This window comes from Perca flavescens, chromosome 3 (assembly GCF_004354835.1).
Source record: "Perca flavescens isolate YP-PL-M2 chromosome 3, PFLA_1.0, whole genome shotgun sequence".
NCBI lineage: Eukaryota > Metazoa > Chordata > Actinopteri > Perciformes > Percidae > Perca > Perca flavescens.
The window spans coordinates 12,006,987-12,028,328 of NC_041333.1; the positions used below are offsets into that span (position 1 = coordinate 12,006,987).

At 42.6% G+C, this 21,342-nt stretch overlaps 1 protein-coding gene across 1 annotated transcript; it reads right to left on the bottom strand.

Annotated features, from left to right (window-relative positions):
• Window positions 1–373: 373 nt before the first annotated feature.
• zbtb16b (zinc finger and BTB domain containing 16b) lies at window positions 374–20,450 on the bottom strand. The gene is made up of 8 exons (XM_028572905.1): window positions 20,387–20,450; window positions 18,403–18,424; window positions 16,023–17,267; window positions 13,266–13,363; window positions 10,788–10,874; window positions 3,208–3,378; window positions 1,944–2,111; window positions 374–739 (listed from the first exon to the last, which is right to left on the bottom strand). Exons 1-8 carry the CDS (start codon window positions 20,448–20,450, stop codon window positions 510–512), a joined length of 2,085 nt encoding a protein of 694 aa, XP_028428706.1. The 3' UTR covers window positions 374–509.
• Window positions 20,451–21,342: the final 892 nt, after the last annotated feature.

The window sequence follows — 21,342 nt, forward strand, 5'->3', positions numbered from 1 at the left end:
TGAGAATTTGTTGCTCTTCTTCGCTTTCTATCATTGTAAACTGAATCTCTTCAGACTGGACTGTTGGGCGGACAGAACTAGTTATTTGAGGTGTCACCTTGTCACCAAAATGTGACTACTTTTCTGACATTTTTCAGACTAAACGATTAATCACTTAGTAGTAAAAATAATAATCATCAAACATATTCATATCAATAATAATCAAATTGATAATGAAACTAATCATTAGTTGCAGCCCTAGTGTGTACACACATTTGGATTCGTGCTTGCATGTCTCTGTTGTCAGGTAAAAACCTTGCATCTCCCAGAACGACAACTTCTCACAATGCATTTTTCAGTTCATCCCAAAAAAAAAAAAAAAAAAAAAAAAAGAGTCTGATTTTAATACTTTTTTTTTTTAAACACATAGAGAGACATGCAATCTTTCAGCATGAAAAAAACAGCAACACTGGAGTTACGAGGTTTTCACCCAACAGTAACAGCGTGTGTGCGTGTGGTCCAAGTCCTGCTCAGACGTAACAGACGTACAGGTAAGTCTTTTCTATCCTCCAGTCGGCCGGCACGTCCTCCGGTTTGTGGCCCTTCATGTGCTTCTGCATGGCGGCCAGGCTCGGGCAGAAGTCCTGGCAGATGGTGCACTGGTACGGAGACGCTCCGTTGTGAGTGCGCAGGTGCTTGATCATAGCCGAGTAGTCTCTGGACCGTTGGTGACACAGCTTACACTCGAATGGCTTCTCACCTGAAAAATTCAACAATACAGCATTAACCTTGTAGACCCGGAGCCAGAGGGCCTGCCAGGTGAAACGGGACTCACCTCTATTTCAGTCCACTGTACCTGATGTGGTATTGTGTGGTGTTTGCGTGTGTGTGTGTGTGTGTGTGTGTGTGTGTGGTGTGTGTTTGTGATCTAGGATTAGACCTATATCGGTTTGCCGATTAGATATTGGCCAGTCCGCTTCATTTACCCTGCATATACGACCTCAGCAGGGAATCAGGTAGCATTTAAAAGATAGAATCTAAGATAAAATGTAGACCTGTTGCACATCTTAATGATGTAATTTAATGGTTTGATTACAAGTGTTTTAATATAAAGTAATTACATTTAAAGGCACTCTGTAACTGTTCTCTTCCATAAAATAGCTTTAAAAGCTGCAAACTATCATCATTTTGTGGTAAGAATGTATTTTTATTTTTATTATTTAGTCCCAATTTTAGTCCCAATTTCAATAGAATTTAGATTTTTGAAATAATATATTTTTGTAGGACACACTGTTACTTTAGCCGTAATGGTTTTAAAATCTGGCATTATTCTATATTTTATCTGATTTTACAACAGTCCCACAAAAAGACCAAAACCTTAATGCATTAGTCTGACTCTTAATATTTTTTGCACTTCTCTACCCTGTCTGTGGCACACCACCAAAGCCAATTTGTTCAGAGAATCTTTAAATCTTTAAAAACAAAAATATAGTATGCTTTAACTAAAAAAAAGTTAGGTAATTTTCTACAACAGCTGTTAGCACTGCAGTTTTTAGCGAACACAAGTAAAAGTAAATTAGTGGGAGACTATTTTCAGCTGCGTATTAACACACATTTAGCGAGCAGGACAGGACAGTGTATATGGCATGGAGTCAAAATTAACTACAGTGGCTGTGTTCATAATAATGAAGACACCATGTCACCCAGTGCAGGCTTATTTGTGCGTTTTGGAGGAATAAGCTTCACAAACAATACTTGTCGTTAAGATCAATTTATTGTTGGTTTTTGCCTATTTATGGGATATGATGAAAATAAAACAAACACTATCACTAGCCCTATCTTAAATTTGAAATTTGAAAGATACTGAATAACGGTATAAAATCAGCCCTATTGGCAGCACTGAAATACCCTGCAGACCCTGCTCTCCTGTATGTGTGAGTGTGTTTTGGTCTCTGAACTCTCACCTGTATGTACACGGTAGTGTGTTTCTAGCTGGTGTTTGAGGCTGAACCTCTTCCCACAGCCGTTGCACTCATAAGGCTTCTCTCCTGTGTGGATGCGTTTATGGCCCCTCAGCGTGCCGTCGTCTCTGAAACAGCTCCCGCAGAATTCACACTCAAACGGGTGATCGCCTGAAAACACAGTGGTGTCACAACAGCAGCCACAACACCAACACAGCCCATTATCGTGAGAAGCATTGAAGGCTAACTTTATCCTTGGCACGACATGGAATGGGCGCATATGCAGCTGCGTAGGTCAAACAGTCACAGAGCCCTTTCTGCACATGCATATCAAGCAGGGAAATAATGCGCTTTCAGACGTTGCTAATGTTATGACATGAGGACACTCCTCTTGGCTGTCTGCTAATAGCTAATAAAAGTCCTCCAGGCATGTGCTGCTCTGTTCTATACACTGTAGTTAATCTATTTCTCTCCTAGGCTGAGGGTTTGACTCATCTCCAATGACCTACGTGCCTCATTATCTCAGTGTCCACAGCAACAGCCAAGTCAGAGGATACATTGCTCTCCTCATTACAGGCCGATTCTCCCCAATCCCCCCACCCCACTGTGGAGCAGATGACATTTACAAAATGTTACTTCCAAGCAGAATGGCATACAAACAAGATACGCTGCCATGGCCAAAACTCCCTTCACTTCTGTCTCTTCACATCAATTATGTATTTCTCCTGTCTAGACATCAAGCCATCCTGACAGCTGGGAGTGTTATTTAAGGTAAAAGAAGAAAGGGGGACATCTTTTCAGTAAATATCTCTCCGTCTCCTGCGGCACTAACACTCACCCTCAGTAGAACACACAGACAAGTCATTTCCATTTGCTTTTCCTTCAATATTTATTTGGGTTTCCTCTATCATTTTGTGTGAACCACACTAGAACTGACAGCCGTGAATTGCAGAAGCCCAAAGGCTGTCTAAGAACCCAAAATATAAACAGGATGAAATTGCCCAAAATATGCACCGGCCATAACGGTACAGTGCTGTCATCAGAGAGGTGAGTCATCTTATAGAGAAGTGAAAAGGAGGGTGGGAGAGGATGCATGCAAATTGACTAAACCCTCGAAGCCAGTAACCTAAAGGAAATTAACCTATATACAAAAATAAACCCAGCTGTTTTTGTCTCCTTTTCAACATGTGCATGCATTGGACACCACATATGTTCTATGAAAGGACACTATAGACAGCGATGATGGTGCCAATGATCCGTCTCTTACCCGTGTGCGAGCGCAAGTGTCTTTTGAGGGTAGTGTGGCTGGGGAAGGGGCGCTCACAGTGGCTGCAGATGTAGCTGTGCATGCCTGCATGGACCTCCATGTGCTGCTGCAGGGCCTTCTGGGTCTGGAAGCGCTTTGCACACAGCAGACAGAACACCGCCATGTCAGTCCCTGGAGAACGCACAAGACACAGACACGCAGTTATTTCAGTACCATACACAGACAGGGCCTTAAGTGGGGAAACTGGGTCACTTCAACTTTGTGTGAGTCCTCAGAGGGAAAAGCTTCTTTCAAAGAGCAAGTGCCTCTACCTAAACTAACTCCCCTAAAAGCCCGGAGGCACTTTCAACTGCGAGTCTTTATGCGTTCTATTTTAAACCATGAAAGTCATTGTTTTCTTTAAGAATTTCCCACACAATGCACAGCATGCCAATCACACAATCAATGGCTTCCTCCTGGTGTGTTAGATGTGTAATTATTCTCTTCATTCCCCATCAGGAGTCAGCTCCAGCCTGTGAAGTCCTCTGTCTCTGTGCTCAAAGAGCGGCTGATAGTAGCTCCACCCTAAATGATGCCTACACTATGCGCTCCGTGCAGAATGTTAAGTAGTGATATCAAGCCATTAAAGGCAGGACTGCAGGAAAAAACACAATCCAGTTTAATCCTGTGTGTGACCTGGCATCTCTTTGGGGCTGCTTTCCTGTTGCACGGAGTGTGGAGAGGAATACAGATAGGGAGTCGCTGGCAGGCTAGCTCAAGTGAAAATGGCTATGTGAAGAAGATCCATTGGCTGTCATACAGTCAACACTTGATTTACAGTCTGTGTACGCCAGCACTCAAATCCATTCTGGCATTCACACCGATGCAAATTTATATATGCGCTAAGACCGAGGGACTGGTTAATCAGCTGCATTGGACATAATGTGCATGTCCTGGAGAGTGAGGCTTTAATGTGAGATTATGAGGTCCTTATTTCTCTGTCTGCTCAGGTTGCAGATCATTTACAATGATAGCAGGTCCCATTGCTCCTGACTCAGATTCAATCAGACATCTCCAGCGGAGGATCATTAGTAAACAGAGGACTGTGCCAGCACTTCATTGGAATTCAAGTGGGGTTGCTGTGTCGCATTTAAAATGCAGTCTGATGAGGTCCACTAAATCAAATCATTTGTTACTGTTATTGAAGTGCCTTGAGGCAACTGGCAATTAAATTGGAATTAACGCAGGGAAAGGGATACAGCACACTCATACTAAGAGGGAAGAGTGTCAGACACTTTTGGTTCAATCAAGTTAACAGGCAAGCCTGTTCAAAGTGAACGAAAAAGAAACAAATCAAGCAAATTCACATTTTCAGGGATAAATCAGAAACATTCACTGTGCATTGTTTACTAATCCAAGTATCACAATTTGCTCAAACAAAGCAGGACGCTCTTTTAGACTTCACATTTCACGGATAAATATAATTTGGCATAGAACCACAAAGCCTAGTATTTGAAATCATGTCACTTCTTTTTTAACCTAGTTTTGAAATCCCAAAAAAAAAACCAAAAAAACGGCACTAATAGAACTGATCATTCTTAATCATTAACAGCAAGAAGACCGGATGAAAGACATTCCCTGATCTTAACAATCCTGCAGAGAGGCGATCCGCTGGAATGAACTGCACCTGTTCAGAGGCTTTATTCTGTGGACTTTTGCACAAAGGGCACACAATAAGGTTCAGGCCCTCATTGACCAAGCCCATTAGTCATAGGCTCCTTACGCAACTCCTACAATCCCTGTCTTTATGCTGTCGCCTAATGACCAAGGCCCTTTCTCACCCACGGATCACAATATTTTAGTTGAAGACAAAAGACCCTCCATTCTCAACGCCTCCGCGCCCTCCCCACTCCCCCTTAGCCGCTGACCATACAGGAAATCCTTTCGCCTAACCAGCTTCACTTTCTGCTTGAGTCATGCCTAACTAATGCCAGTTCACTATGCACTGTATGAGACTGGATAATGATCTACCTAAAAATAGCTGAAGGCATTTTAAAATGCAGTCTCTGCATGACCTGTGATGAGGAAGCCTTGATCCACTTTAACCAGTTTCTCTTGTAATATTGGCTGCAGCCAGCAGGGGGGGGTGCTTTCTGTTCCAATGTGCGCAGGCTGCTTTTAGCTGCAGGCAGAGCAGAGCAGAGCCCTCAACAAGCTGAATGGCATATTAACCACCTTGTAGATACTTCAAAGCTACTTTAATCATCCTCCCTCCACTCTTTCTTTATTAACTATCATGTACTGTAAATGCGTGTTTTCAATGCAGCCTGCGTACTTTGTTCAGCCTGCTCTGAAAATTCAACATCCCAGTTTTCTTTGTGGAGGTTAAACCTGTTACTTCCTGACACACTCGCAGACTCTCACAGATGTATATCCTGATCCTTCCGTCACCAGCAATACGGAAACTTGAAAATATTCTGTCACAAGAATCTCACTCTTGATCTCAGGTTGTCAAACGGTGACAACAGCTCAGCAGTCGTTTTCGGTTCATTCTGCGCAACTGACGCTGGAAATAAAAATAACAAATAATATCTTGAAGTGTAAACAAAAACCTTTCCGTGGCAAGGAAGTGTTTGTATGCGTTAGTGGTGGCATTTCTCCTCGCTGCGCTCTGTTAACTTTTCAAAGAAAAAGGATTTGCAGTTGTAGAGTTTTCCAGTAAGCTTTGGTAATAAGTGCAGATGAGCTTCTTTATGAGAGAATAAGCCCTAAAGTTGGCTGTCATTGCCCCCTGCTTTCTCACCCTTAACCAGACAATGGGCTTGGGATTTGGGTTTTAAGGCACAGGATGACCCCTGACCCTTGCCCCTCAATGGGGTAAATACCATGTAATCAATGGTATTCCTCAAAGGCTGGAGAGTTGACTGTGCATTGTGTTTAGTGGGAGGGGAGCCTTAACAGTGGGAATTTTTGTGGGAAAATTTACTTTCAAGCAAATCTGCTATGAGGCAGAACATATAATCATTTACTGTGTGCATTTTATTAATGAGCGGCTTGTCTAATGCACAGTTAGCTTGGTAATTCAGGATGGTTTGAGGTTGCTATGCTATTTCAGCATATCTCCACTAAGACCATGTGATTTAACATGGTCTGCCTTCATACATCTGCCACTTATTCAGTCCAACCGAGGTGGGAGCCAGCCACGCTCTCACGCTGCCTAAGAAACAAAACCATGTGTCTAGGCAACCAGATAGGATCATGGTCCTTGTTGGGGTGAAGTGTTCAAGCTAATCCCTTCATTCACAAATAAGCGCAGCCTGTTTCTTTTCAAGCAGCAAACAAAAGTTTTCCCACCCTGAGAATCTGGGAGTAAACCCGCTGCAAATTGAACAAGAGATTGTATTCAGTGAAGACCGCAAATCTGTATAATTTCTTCTGTGTTAATCTTAACTTCAGTGTCCGGAGCACACCAATTAAAGCGATTGATTTGTGAATAACTTGTCTTTTATATCTGCTAATATATATATATATATATATATATATATATATATATATATATATATATATATATATATATATATAAAACTTGTAATTTGACCTGCATTATTTTAATAAAGGCTTGCAGAATTTGATCTATTAAGGTTATTTGTTTCAGTAAATTGTGAATGAAGTCAAAGCTGAACTAATCTTCTGCTGCCATCAGAAAGGGCAAATCATTTCACACAGATTTCACAATCTACATTATTAGATCATGGCTGATCATGTCCACTAGCTGGAGTATGCAATGTGAAGACACTAGAAACTATGTCCTAAGGGCCCTGCTCGGTGTATGTGCTCGCTGTCTGCTGGCTCACTGATATCACCCAGTTAAACATACACACATTATGCGGGCTGCGTTATGTGCTCGACCTCACATGACACACTACTGTATGTGTTCATGCAGACAGCTCCCTGCAGTTGCGGCAGCTTGAGAAACACATACACAAACGCTACCGTACCTTAAACAACCCCGGGCGCTCATCAGCAGACTGCTAATCTACCCGAGTGAGGAACAACCAACTTAATAATTAATGCAACAAGAGATACGTTGCTCGTGTTTAACCACCATTCCATGGATCGGTTCATTGAGGTCACACACGGTTTTATTCCCCTCCATTTCTGGAACGTTTACAATATTTTCTCTATCTGCTATATATGAAATGACAAGGCATCCCGGGGCTTTGTGTATCATGACAGTGCATGCAAATAAATACTGGGGGCAGAATGGCCCAACAGAGCACAGCTCAATTCAGTTTAAGCCTGGTATGAATTGGGTATAAACAGGAGGGAGCAGTATGATAACGGACACACAATTAGGCGAGCTAACATTTCTACGTTATAAAAGCCCGGGCTGTATCTGAATGGACTACAGGACTGTTTAATTAGGGCTCGGACAGAAGGTAATATTATTCACTTGATGAAGCAGCCAGTAATGTGCGGAAACAGTGCAGCTGCTGTGAGTACACAAAGGGGCACTCTTATGGTCTTTGCCTTAAAGGCAAGGTGGCAAAACAGTCTGTCAGCATGGCTCGAAGCACATACAGTCAATTGCTGTGCGTGCTGTAGAGATAAGATACAGTCTTGGGTTTTCCAAAATTGAGAGCTTGGTGCCCCAGAGCCTTTGACTTGCTCTGATGAAACAAACCCCTTTGTTGTTAGAGCAATTCAGAGACAGATCCATTCTTTTATTTTGGGCACTGACAAGTAGGTCAGAGGAGGCTATGACAGTGCTGTGGTGAGGAGTAAACAGCAGCACATGATGTTGTTTTCCCTCTCAGTCCTGGCATTCAACACCAGCAGCAATCCTCTTGCCCTCAGGAAGTCCTCACATACCCCTCTCCTTCCCACAGTCCACTCCTCCCCCCCCCCCCTCCCACTCTTTGATCTCTAACTTCAATAACCCACGGCCATTCACCTCTGACATATCAAAATAGCTAAAGAGACTTTCACTGTAGCCAGTGTTGCCAAATTGCTTCAGAGTAAGGTCTCCCAAAAGTAGTATTATTTCTGTTCCAGAGGAGGTGGACAGCAGTGTTGCAGCTGCTGAGGCCTGACACGTGTTAATCTGCTCAGAGGACACTCATTTGGCTCACTGGTTATGCCACATGGCAAATTAAAGGCAAGGCGGACATATATCCTGTGTTTTTAGGAGAAATAAAAACCAGGTTATGTTTATTGAATGTAAACGTTCATGCAGTTGGAGCATATCATCGGCACAGATGATTAAATTACCTGTAGCTGATGCCGGTTGTAGACTGAGAGAGCTACAATAAGAGTCAGTAAAAAGGGTCATGCGTCACAGCAGAACGAGCTAAGATCATGACAAAATGAGAGAGCAATGCCCTCCTGTACCCTGCTCTGGATACACTGCCAAGCTGAAACCGAGCTCTGGATGTTTACAAGTTGGGCAGATAAGGGTAGAAACTTCTGGGCATCGTTAACACCCCTCCATGTCCACATCCATTAAGTATTCATACTGTGTGTGCCACCTGGAGTTACAGTTACATGCCAATGCTCCTGAGAGGGTTATCACCTTTCTCTGACAGTAGCAGAAAAGGTGTGGATTCAGACACGGTCAGGTACACTGTGTGTGTCGTCTGACAACAATACTGCCTGTATTTCACAGTTGGAGAGTTTTGAGTCAAACAAGTGTTGTTAAGTCTTTCTCACTTCAAGCTAATGGGGTAATATTCATGAGTAACGTGCCACTTCACTACAAGGTGTACTTGTTAAGGCTTTATAGGTTGCCAGTGATGATTTTATCGATGGCAATACAACAGTTATCAATGCATTAGACCTCGCCAGATTGTGGCTTCATATTTGACTGATCATGTAAGTTAGTGTTTATTATTATTATTAGTCTGTGAAAAAACTGGGTCATAGGTTATTGTTGTCCTCTTTATAACAAAAAAGGGCTGCAACTATCCATTATTTTTTTTAATTTATTCTACTGGTTATTTTCTAATTGTTTAATCTTTTCGTATATGAAATGTGGAAAAATAGTAGAAAATGTCTGTCCACATTTCCCAGAGCCCAAGTAGATGTCTTCAAAATGCTTGTTTTGCCCAACCAACAGTCCAAGAACCCAAATATTTAAGTTAATTTTACTAACAAAGAAGGCTAAGACAATTAGCAAATATTGACACAGAGAGGCTAGTTGAGAGGCTAGTTGCAGTACATGCTTAGCTGTTATGCTTAAAAAAATACTACTAATTATGACTGATCGATGAATAGACTAAACATTTCAGCTCTACTTCAAAATAAACCAACAAGCCTAAAGTTATAAATGATATTGTAAGTCATTAAAGGTTTTATTTGTTCAGATTTTTGAGAGTATCAGGGATTAAACAATTCCCAGGAGGTTTTCTTCCTGATTAATCAAAGAGCTAAAAATACAAAACAGAGAATATACACCAAACAAAAAATTATAAAATGTAGGCACACAACCTGGCAACTGCAGAATGTCCACACACACACATATATATATATATATATATATATATATATATATATATTTTTTTTTTTTTTTTCAAGCTTGTGTGGTGAGATTTTGCAATTGTATCATTATGTTTTATCATCTTAGGTTAAAAACTCGGCATTTTATGTTTCAGATGGCCCTCGATAATGAAGGTAAAGTTGATAGAGAAAGTATTAATGAATTACCTATTAACCATCAATAAGGTCGTTACTGACAACTTATAAACCCTTTATAACTCTACTATCATAATAAAGTGGCACCAGAAGTAATAACACTCTTGATGATAGTAATACAAATACTAATTGAAAATGCTACTCTTGAAACCCTTCTATTTAATAGGTTATACACTTAATTTCCCTTGTTTTATATATTGTCTTATCTTCTTGTTTCCATTTTCCTCTTCTTACGCACTCTTAAAGCACTCTGTTACTGCTTGCTACTAATAATACAGAAGTCTGTTAATGTGGGTTTAGTGAATTGATTAAAAAGATGAAAGCGACTTCAGCTCCTCAGGCTGGTTGTTCCAAACACCGAAGAGCTCAGACAGTACATCACGAGACACCATCCAGGTTTGTACAGCCACTAGGCCAAAAAACTTTTAAGAAAAAAAAAACTAAATTGGATTTTTTTCTGATGCCAACTGTTAATGCCACAAGAAAAAGGTTGTACAAACATTTTCTACATTAGAGATGATTGAGAAACAGAAGGTGTTCATCTTGTTTGAGGTAAATAATTCCACAGGCACTCTCAGGCAGGAGGTGAGGATAGTATGTCTGTCAAACTGTAATGCTGGCGCTGTAAAGCTACAGCTGTGGCAAAGTGCCATGCAGTAGGTTTGGATGCCAAGAGATATTAGTGGGTGATATGTGAGAGGGCCTCCCACCTTCATGATGATACATTATGGAGCATCATGACAGGAACAGTTTAACCCAGCCAGCATGACAGGCCAGTTTAGACCCACAATCACGAGTCCTGTAGTCACAGCCTACTCCATAGCTCAATGCATGCTCTCCAGGTTAAATAGAATGTGTGTGTATGTGTGTGTATGTGTGTGTGTGTGTGTGTGTGTGTGTGTGTGAAGTACCTGTGTGTGTTTGCCTGTGGGCTTCCAGAGCGTCCTCTGAGGAAAATGTTGCTCCACACTGATCACACACCAGCGCCTCTGCAGGAGCTGTAGATAAAATCAAAATTTATAATAAGGTATCATGATCAGACAGTAAACACAAACAGGTGTGTTTGTAATTGTTAGAGTAAGTCAGTTAATTTGGCATTTAAAAAGAGAACTGTGGAAAAAGGAACAAGATGGGAACAAAGGCGCCCTATTTTAAAAGTCACCAAAAGAGCCTCGCTTGTCACACACTTGTGCTTTTCAGGTGTTAACACAAGAAGCAAATGTGCGGAGTACAATGCAGCAGAGGAAAGCGCCGTAAAAAACACAAAAACAAAAGACTAAAAAGAGCCGAGCTGAAGAGTTTTATTTACCGAGCCCTGTTATCAGTCTGAAAAGTGAGCAGACTGTCTGCTGGAGAGGCCACAGAAGGACTGGGTGTTCTCTCTACAGCAGACGCTTCCCGCCTGCGGCACATCACTTTATCAAAAAACACTTCAGAGTCAACACCCCAAATCCCATCGCATGCACTGTAACTACAGTTCCCAGTTCACCTTTGGAATGCCCTTGTCTATTCTGATGAAGACATGAAAGACACAAGTATGCATACTGCTTGCACAAATGTTCAATCCTTGTTCTGCACTAACCTCACACCTGCACAGACAGACACATATGACAGATATGCACACACGCGCGTGCGCGCACACACACACACACACACACACACACACACACACACACACACACACACACACACACACACACACACACACACACACATTCTCTCTTTTCTCACACACACTCACACACACACACACACACACACACACACACACACACACACACACACACACACACACACACAGCTGTTTGGATGTGGGTTGGCTCTCACAGAGATGTAAATCGGTTGCAGATCCATACTGGCCCAGGGCTCATTCACTGATCTATTTTCTGCTCAGCTGGCTTTAAATGAAGTTAAAATGACTCATTAAAACACCCACAAGCTTTGGGAACTCTGAGCGCTACAGCCTAAATGTGGTCCTCTTTCAACTCTTACGATGGCTCAATACACAGACACTGTGCCACTGTTCCCAGTGCTGCACACAAATAACAGAAAAAGCCCCAATCTGTTCATTTCTAAAAGCAACACTTTTTGAAAACAAACTGGTTACTGTTTGGGAACAGTGCGTTTTATTACACAGAGCAAAATAAAACTTGATGGAGAGAATTCTTATATAGGAGCAACACTAGAACAGCGTTGTAGATGCTGATGTTTTGTGACGCTGTCCAGTGTGGTGTGTTGTGTTGTGTGAGATTGTGTGATAAGGGAAGAAGAGAACATAGTGCATTGTCTTGTGCAGTCAAAGGCACGGAGTGTGCTCTCATCCATAAACCATCAAACTGTCTCCAGACGCGGCTGCAATCGTCCTCCATCAAAACACTTTGTCTGGCATACCAAAATAAGAGCCAGCATCGAGCTGAATACCAAATCAGCCCATTAGAGCAGTGGAGCACTCGCTCCTTAGCAACCAGCGGGATCTAAGGCTGCTATACCGAAATACACAGTGACAAAGAAATGAGATCCACATCTCTCTTTTTTTTTGTAGTATTATGGGTTGACACATTGGGATGGGGAGAGTTTATGCAAAAATTTCAAATTAGGTTAAAGGTGCTGCTGTCGTGGATGTCACTGCAAATTGAAAATCCAAGCGTGTTGTCTAAGGTCTACAAGTAATGCAAGACAATATGTGTAGTTAGGGGTTATGCAGGGCAAGGGTATAAAGGTGAAGTTTAAAGAAGCAGATTCTCTCTCATCTGTCAGCAGTATGTCATTCCCAAACAATCCTCAGAGATCCGAGCAGGCGGAGAGGACAGGGACCTTTCCTTGTCTATACAAATATTCCAACTGAGGTTTCTGTTTCTGTTTTAGTTTCATTTTTAGTCCCTGATCCACCCCCCCTCCACCCCCCCTCCCCGCTCCTCTTTCTCTATTTTGGATAAAGTAGCTGGGAGAGCAGTCAGGTCTGATTAAGTCTGCATTTGGGTACAGTGTGTTCCTGGACACACATCTGCGAGCGAGCCATCACACACGCTTCGGAACACTGGCAGAACACCCAGGCCTGCCGGCAGCTGATGATGTCATCACTCAGAAGGGGCAGAGCTGGCGTGCTGCCAGAGTCTCCGAAAAAAAACACAGAAACGATTCAAATGGGGAGAGAGAGAGAGAGAGAGAGACTAGAGAGCGACGGAGAGGAGAGGGAGGAAGAGGTACATAGACCTAAGCATGGAAAAGAAAGCATGATCCAAGTATTCGGAGCAGCACTAACTGGTAGGAGGAGGAGGGAGGGGGGGGAAGAGTAGTAGTATGAACAGGTGCATTTGAAAGGCCGCACTATCAAGGGGCTGTGTAAGCACTGAATACTCTGAGATGGGAGTGTGAGAGTTCCTAAGTACCTGTGTGAGACAGCATGTGCATCCTTAGCCGCATGCTGTCCTGGAAGTGTTTGCCACAGTATTCACAGCCGTGGCCTTTCTCTTCGTTGTGCAGCCTCCTGTGGAAAGACAAACACAAATGTGAGCGTGTTCAACAGATCCGAGAACAGAGCCAGTAACGCACTTGTGATAATAAAAGTATCTCGGTTCTGTGCCTTTTTTTTTTTTTTTTTTTTTTCTGTAAGATCTCCCAAACCCAGAAGCATCATTGTCCTCCTAACAAGAGGAGCATGTTTTAATTCCGGCAAGAATCCCTCGCTGAATGCAGCATCATTAGTGTAAGAGGCCCTTGCAGTTGTGAATAACAACGCATGAATGCTAAAAGAACACAGACAATAGGATATCTGGCTAATTTCAGAGTGCAGACATACGCGTGCCTCCACCCGCCAGCACTGAAAGACACTGGGTACGCACACAAGAACACACACACACACCAAGTGCATGCACACATACTCACACCCCTAGCATAACATGCACACACACACACATACTTCTCCTGTAACTGCAATGAAAAGGAGAAAAGACGATGATGCGCCTAAGTTGCGCCAGCAGCAAAACCCATCATATCATATCACACACATAAAAGCATACAAGGCATCTGTACTGTTATCCTTATATCACCCTGCTTACCGCCTAAAAAGGACTCGATCAATAAACACACTCTGTGGTCTGAATAAATGAGCTACGAGATGTAACTTAGCACGCATGAAATTAACATTACCATATTTCGGAAAAAGAATAATTTTGCTCAGGAGCACTGACGGGTTTTTGGCTTTTTACTGTAGTTTGAAGATTTGACTGAAAGATGATAATTTACTTGAGCATTTACGTGAGACTTTTATTTGGGGTATCCTGATGGCCCAGCAATCTGAGGTGTCAACCGTGTAACTGTGATGTATATATATTTTTTTTTTCCTCTCCACTGTTAATAACTAAATAAAAGACCAACATATGGAGCATCCTGGTGGTCTAGGGGGCTGAACGTATAACCACGACGTTCTCAGTTCGAATCCAGCTGGACACGTTTGTTGCATTTCATTCCCCATCTCACTCCTCTCATTTCCTATCTCCTCTCCACCATAATAAAGACAAAAATAAAAATGGTAATTGGTAATATTCTAATTCCCAAAAGGGATGCAATGACAATTATTAATTCTAAGTTCATTAATTTAAGAATACTGAAAACAACCAAAATATTACTATAATTAGTTTTATAAACAGAGGTTTCGGTAACCTTTAAAGATGACATGAAATAATGTAGTTTAATGTTGTAGTCATTTTGTTATGAAGGCATCATCTTTATTTATTTTTTTGGCATATTTCTAATTTAGGAACACAATTTCTTTATTTCCTGTTCCCTTCTTCTTCTTGGACTACTTAAGAAAAGAAATTGCAACCTAAACCGTTTCATTTCAGTAGTAAAGAGTGCCAGGAGAAACGTCTTTAACAACAAAAACTACAAAATGTCAATCTGCAGGCCAGGTGGATGCTCAGTGACCTGGTTACAGACCTACAGAAACTTCATTACATCCTTAAGCAGTGCCACCAATGCAACTCCTTCAACCTGCGGACATCCGCCTGTCTCCATGAGTAAGCAACGCGCATCACGAAATATCCCACAGGATGCTCTGTTTCACCGGGCGGTTTCAACGCAACTCTGGAGCTACACGAGGCTGAAATGTCAGCCACGGGCGCGGACAGGGAATGGCTGCGATCCTAATCCTGAGTTAACTGCGTATTAGGACTGTTGGCTAACAGATTGTCTTGTTTCTAATGATTAGTGATGAGTCAAACACTGCCAAGCACGCACAATTATAAACATCTGCAATCAAGTTAATGAGAGATGTCATTGAGCTAGTCTGTAACTTTGTGTGCACAATGACAAAATGGAAACTGACAAGCTGGTGAATAAAGGAGGAATGAACAAAAAAAAAAAAAAAAAAAAAAAAAAACAACAGAGCAGGTTCGGGAAGCAGAAGTTATCCATCATCTAGCTGAAGCGTCCAGTCTGGTCCCTGCTGAGAGGCTCCTCTCTGCTGATGCAAAGGAATGCATATCAAATAGCCTGGGAGACAGCCTGTTGTGTGAGGCACGCTTTTTGCACAAATAATCAGAATTTACCAAATAAGGCTTTGTAAATAACAGCGTTATGCGACACCAAGGCCTCTTTGTATCAAATGCCTCACAAAGACCTGATTGAAAACTTGCCCTAGACATATAACTGTTAAAACATGAGTGCAGGTGTCCCTGAGAATAAATTAACATATTTGCTGTTGCTCCTTCCAGCTTTTAACTCTCATAGCATTTTAACATGATGGAGCAAAAAAAAAAAAAAAAAAAAAAAAAAAAAAGAAATCCTGCAGACCAAGAAACAAGTCAATTCAAAAGACACCAACCAGTGCTTTTTCTAACCGCATAATCAACTACTTCATCATACCGCATACAAGCACAAATGCACCTGCACATCCCTCAGATCTTTTATTAGACGCAGCACACGTTTGTCAGTAAAGATGTTGAGCAGCGAGTGTCCTCTTTCTTTTGGATTTTACAAGTGATTATCAGAATTTGGGCACCAAGTGGTTACACATTTTCACTTTGTTTCATTTCCCATTACTTAAGATACTAAAACAGATTTAGAATATAGTGTAATGTTGCAGGAAGGTGTAAAAAAATATAAATAAAAGGTGGTGGTGTTGATGGATGTTTTGTGCATGTTACCTGTGCTGCTCCATGGCCTGCCTGCTGTGCAGCTGAAGCCCACACTCCCTGCAACACTGCTGGCCATGAGTCTGGCCCTCGTGCCTCATCCCTGCTGCAAACTGGCCCAGCCTGCTGAGGAGCTCCCTGTGCAGCAAGCCTTGGTGCAGGAGGCCGCTGTAGGCCCTCGGGTCCAGTGGCACGCCCAGGGACGGGGCCACCGAAACGGACACTGGCAGCATCCCCTCCCCTGGGTGGCTGGAGGGCACAGAGTATATGGAGGCCAGATGTTTCTCAGAGATCCCGGGGAAACTGTCCAGAGCGTTACCAACCACTTGTCCTCCGTCTTCGGGGCTCGAGTGCAGCTCTCGAGCGCTGGTGATCACGCTGCCCCTCAGGGGCGTCCCCGGGCCCTCGTCTCTGGGCTGGTCGGACACGCAGCTCCCCCCCCCAGCGCTGGAGGACCTGCCCTCGCAGCCGTTGGCATCGTCCACCTGCATGCTCTCGGATTTTATGCTTCTGCCAGGATCCAGGGATGCCGCTTGGGATAACTCTGCGTTGCGGCGCTGAGGCTGCTGGGAACTCTCCATGTCGACATCCGCGTCCAGCTTGGGGCACAATTCAGGAGGCGCGTCGGGCTCTAGGCCAGGAGAGCTCCCTTCCCTCATGTGGTACAGCGCCAGGTGGTGCAGAGCGGTGGGAGTGATGCGGTTGGGTCCATCCTGTATGGAATGCTTCTTGGACATCAACATGTGCCTCCAGTGCCTGGCCCGGCTGTGGTCGCTGTGGTCTCCGGAGCTGTGAGTCCTCGCCGCCACTTCCTCCGTCTCCTCCGCCTGGATGGTCTCCAGCACCTTCAGGCACTGCTCCTCCAGGTACTCTATCTCCAGGATCTCAGCGGCGTACAGCAGGTCATCCAGGTCCTCGGCTGTGGCCTGGAGCGAGGCGGTGTAGGCGTACTCCAGGATCTGCTGGAAGGTCTTGGGGGACAGGAAGTCCAGGGCGTAGCGTAAGCTGCTGCGGTGGAACAAGATCTCGAACATTTTGCTGGTGCAGGCCAGGACGGTGCGGTGCGCCGGGAACTCCTGGCCGTCCACCGTGATGATGACATCACACAAGGTGCCGGTCAGACGCATTTGATTGGCCCGCTGCAGAAGCGTGCTGGGGTGAGTGGGATTGTGGAGTTGGAGCACACCCATTTTTGTCAGACCCGTATCCACTCGGACCTTTGCCGAGCCCACGCATGAGGTGTGGCTGTCCTGCCTGCTTCACTTGCCTTCAGCTGTTTGTAGTGTCTGTAGTGATTTGTGTAGAGGGGGGGGGAGGGTAGAGGATCATTAGTGCCCGTCTGGCTTACATTGTGATGTAAAAGGCGGTTAATTAAACTCCAGTGTACACTTTCATCCATGATTATTGGTTTGGAATATTTCTTTTTTTTTTTTTTTTTTTTAATAATATAAATCAAAACATGTCAAATTTGATCTCATACACCCTACATGTTTATTTATTTTAATTAAGAACCGAAAACAGACAACAGGTCGATAAGCACAAAGCAACAGTTTCCATTGCAGGTGATTAGAGAGCGGTCACGTCGCTGTAATAACGTCTGCATACTGAGAAGTGACGGTTCAATTTATCAAGCTCCACACGCACGCACGCACGCACGCACACACGCACACACACACACGTGCCCTCAACAGGTAGGGTCGCTATCAACAAACGCCTTGCATGGCTGATTAGTTCATTTACGCTGCGCACGTACACGATTAGACGTGTTAAAGACAATTAAGCCGCTCTGTTAAAAATCCATAAATAAGTTATAAAAGTATCAAATTGATGAAAGCATGAAAACGAAGCGCAATCTTTACACTAGTAAACATGTCTTTTCACCACATTTAAATCCCGAAACGACTAATTCTCGAGTAACGATTAGACTCTCAGTGAGGAGCAAACGTCTCGAGTGATGCTGACAGGCTGCATCCTCAACTAACCGCAACATCAGAGCGCATCAGGTGCACACGCACAATTCCACCTTTATTATCCAAACACATTGCGACAAATTAACCCCGTCCACGCGCTCGTGTTTACTGGCTGCGCGGTGTTTGAGGGAACGCTTGCTTGTCCGACAAATAAAAGACCCCCCAATTTATCCCAAATAGTCCAATGATATGTCGGAACAGTGAGCTTAAAATCAAGTTTGGTAAAATCCGTTTGAGGCCAAACTTGGGCTCGATTTCCCCCCACTTATCTGGTGTTAAACGGCATTATAACAACCCGCCACAAAACTGACATTTCCACATATTAATTTGTTGAAATGAGTGAACGAGTCCGGAAAGTAGTTCATCGGAGAGTAATCGCACGTAAAAAGAATAAAAGTGTCGGCTGTCACAGTTGTTCTTACCTGTGTCTCCTAACGTCCTCCGCTGATTACCCAGGCAACATCATGGTTACACATTTCACAGAACCCGCTCCAAACTCAGTCCTGCTCCGAGTAAGCGAACCATCATCCAGCCAATACAATCAGACCAGCAGGGGAGAAACAACACTTCCGGTTACAAGTTTCAAAATAAAACCTGTCTCGAGAACCACGTGTTGAAATAGTTCAATAGAGTTATTGTTAAGAACAGCAAGAAAAAAAAAAAAAAGAAAAGGAAATTAAGAGAGATGTTCAGTTAATACATAATTATGTTGCAACCAAACTTAAGAATGAAGGCTATTTAAAAAAAAATGCATTTGTTTTGTGAGAACTTGATGATATTGTCAGATTAAGACTATCAAATTAAAATGAAGATAGACTCAAAATAGCGTAAGTCGATAATATTATTGTTACACTATGATGTCATGTAGCTCTAATTGCTTCAAGTGTTGCAAAAAAAAAAAAAAACATGAAAAGAAGCAGAACATTTGGTGCCCTTTATCTTGCTAGAATATAACACTTGAGGTCATTTTTGCCAAAATAATATAGTAGAATAGGTAAGCTCACGAGTTGGCTGTTACAATATTTACAATTTCACACATTTTTAAGGTAACAATTTGTGAAAAAAAGTGCAATTATTTTAACAATTACAGCTTAATTGGAGTCATTAACAAATGGTTAAAGATGCATTATATTATTATCCCATAGTTCGAGAGGAACTTTTTTTTTTCCTTTCAAGTTTTTAACTCAGACTTTATCTTTAATATGTTGCTTTGCTTACCTTCATTTGGATACCCAGTTATACTTGGATGATGAAGAAAAAAAATCTGTTAAACTACTACATTTCTTCTGTTAGGACTATCACTGCTGGGAATGGAGGTGTTTAGAGACACATTTGGAGAATACACTTTTTGTCTTTCAAGTCAACCAAAAATGTGGGAGTGGTTCTTTGGTGTTCAAGCAAGTGGGGGGAGGGGGAGCAAGAGTGACATAACTCCAACTTGTGACTGACTGAAGGATATTGAGATGTTGTCGAAAAAACTGTATTCTGCTACTGCAATTCTTATTTTATTTATATGACATTTCAACAGACTTTTGCAGATAGAAACAGGCCTGTATACAAGATTTTAGAAATACAAAGGCAAAGAATCCTGTTGACCTAGTGCTTTAAGACCCTGACCCAAGAGGGCAACTGAGGTCAAGAATGTCAGTCCACAAGAAGAAAAAAAAAAACCTCCCCCTTCAGGCTCCAGCATTTTTTAAATATGTGTTCCTGGATTCCCAAATGCTGGTGGATAAAACACTAAATAGTTTCTTTCATTTTTTTTTCTTTAATGTTGACTTAAAAGCAGGCCCATGTATTGAGGCTAAAACTAACCAGCCTTTAAACTGTAGAATGTCGTGGTGAAAAGTAATTTAGTACATTTACTCAATTTTGAGATTCTTAACTTGATTACACCCATTTTATGGTATTTGACACGTTTATTCCACTGTATTTATTTAACAGCTATGGTTAGTAACTTTGCAGATTCATATTTTACGTAAAAAAACATGTATATATGACTTTCTAAAATACAATCCTTTGAGTACACATTAAACTACATAACACATAACCTACACATATATAACATGATATAAAACAGTTCAAATTAGCTCCACCTGGACCAGCTGCAACATTCAAATGTTCTTGACACGATACTGTATCAGTAATAATCATCCAATAACATAATAATGTAACACGGAATCCATTCTTTCTGCGTAATGACTACTTATACTGGTGATACTTAGGCAGCTGATTATGCTTATGCACTTTTACTAAAGAACCCTTTTGAATGCAAGTAATGGAGTATTTTAATATGTTATTGCTTTTTTTTGAGTGAATGACCTACATACTAGAATAATAAACTTCCTGTAATTCCAAGTTAAATTAAAATCAAAGCTGCGAGCAGCATTGATTGGGCCCTCGCACCCTCTCGCATGTCAGGGGTGCTGGCTAGACGCCGTTTGACACGGCCGTGCATGTCTGTGACCATCGGACACCACACACATGACATAGATGTAATGACTTTTGTTGAGCATGTGGCACTGAAAATACCATATTGCAAATTTTGCACCAATTCCTGTGTCCACTGTGTGGCGCTAGAGAGCACACACAAATTATTACTAATGTCATGTTGCTGAATATCACGTGACCCAATAATCGGCCATCGGACAGTCTGGCGAGGTCGGTGACTCGAGTCTCTTCGGTGTGTTCTGAGCCGTCGGCCGTCATTTGGGCCGATTTGACTTGTTGAATCGGAAGGCGGGCAGTCGGACTCAATGGACAATCTGATTGGTGGAGTAGTGCTAACCTGGAAATGACGAGCGGGATGAGCGTGATTAAGCCTCTCAAAATCTGGCGAAAATCTTTTAAACTGACCTTTGTCGATCTGAAACGAAGACAGATTCAGCAACTGCATGGCCTATTTCTCGCTGAAAATGTTTTCAGAGACACGTTTCGGTGAACTATCTTCGTAAAATATGAGATCGTATTCCTAACGAAGCCGCCATTATGCCCGGTTGAAAAATCAGGGAGCAGCCAGACCCACGTGACGCGTTCGTCCAATCAGCTGCCGGTTTTTATTCTTTGGGGCGACAATACAGATTAGCGCCGCTTGCTGTTATGGAGACATATTACGTCTTGTGCACGCACAGAACGTACGCTGAAGTCGGCATAGCTTCGGTGTGTACCGAGGCACTTTTTGGACCTCGGGGAGCCGACTGATCAGTCCGACTGTCTTTTCTGCCGACGGCCGGCCATTGGGTTGGTGTGTCAGGGGCTTAAGCCACACCATAAACATTTTGTGTAAATGTCCTCAGACCTGGACTCTTAACACGCATGGAAAGTTTGGGGCAGATTGGACGATGATGTATATTCAAGTTACA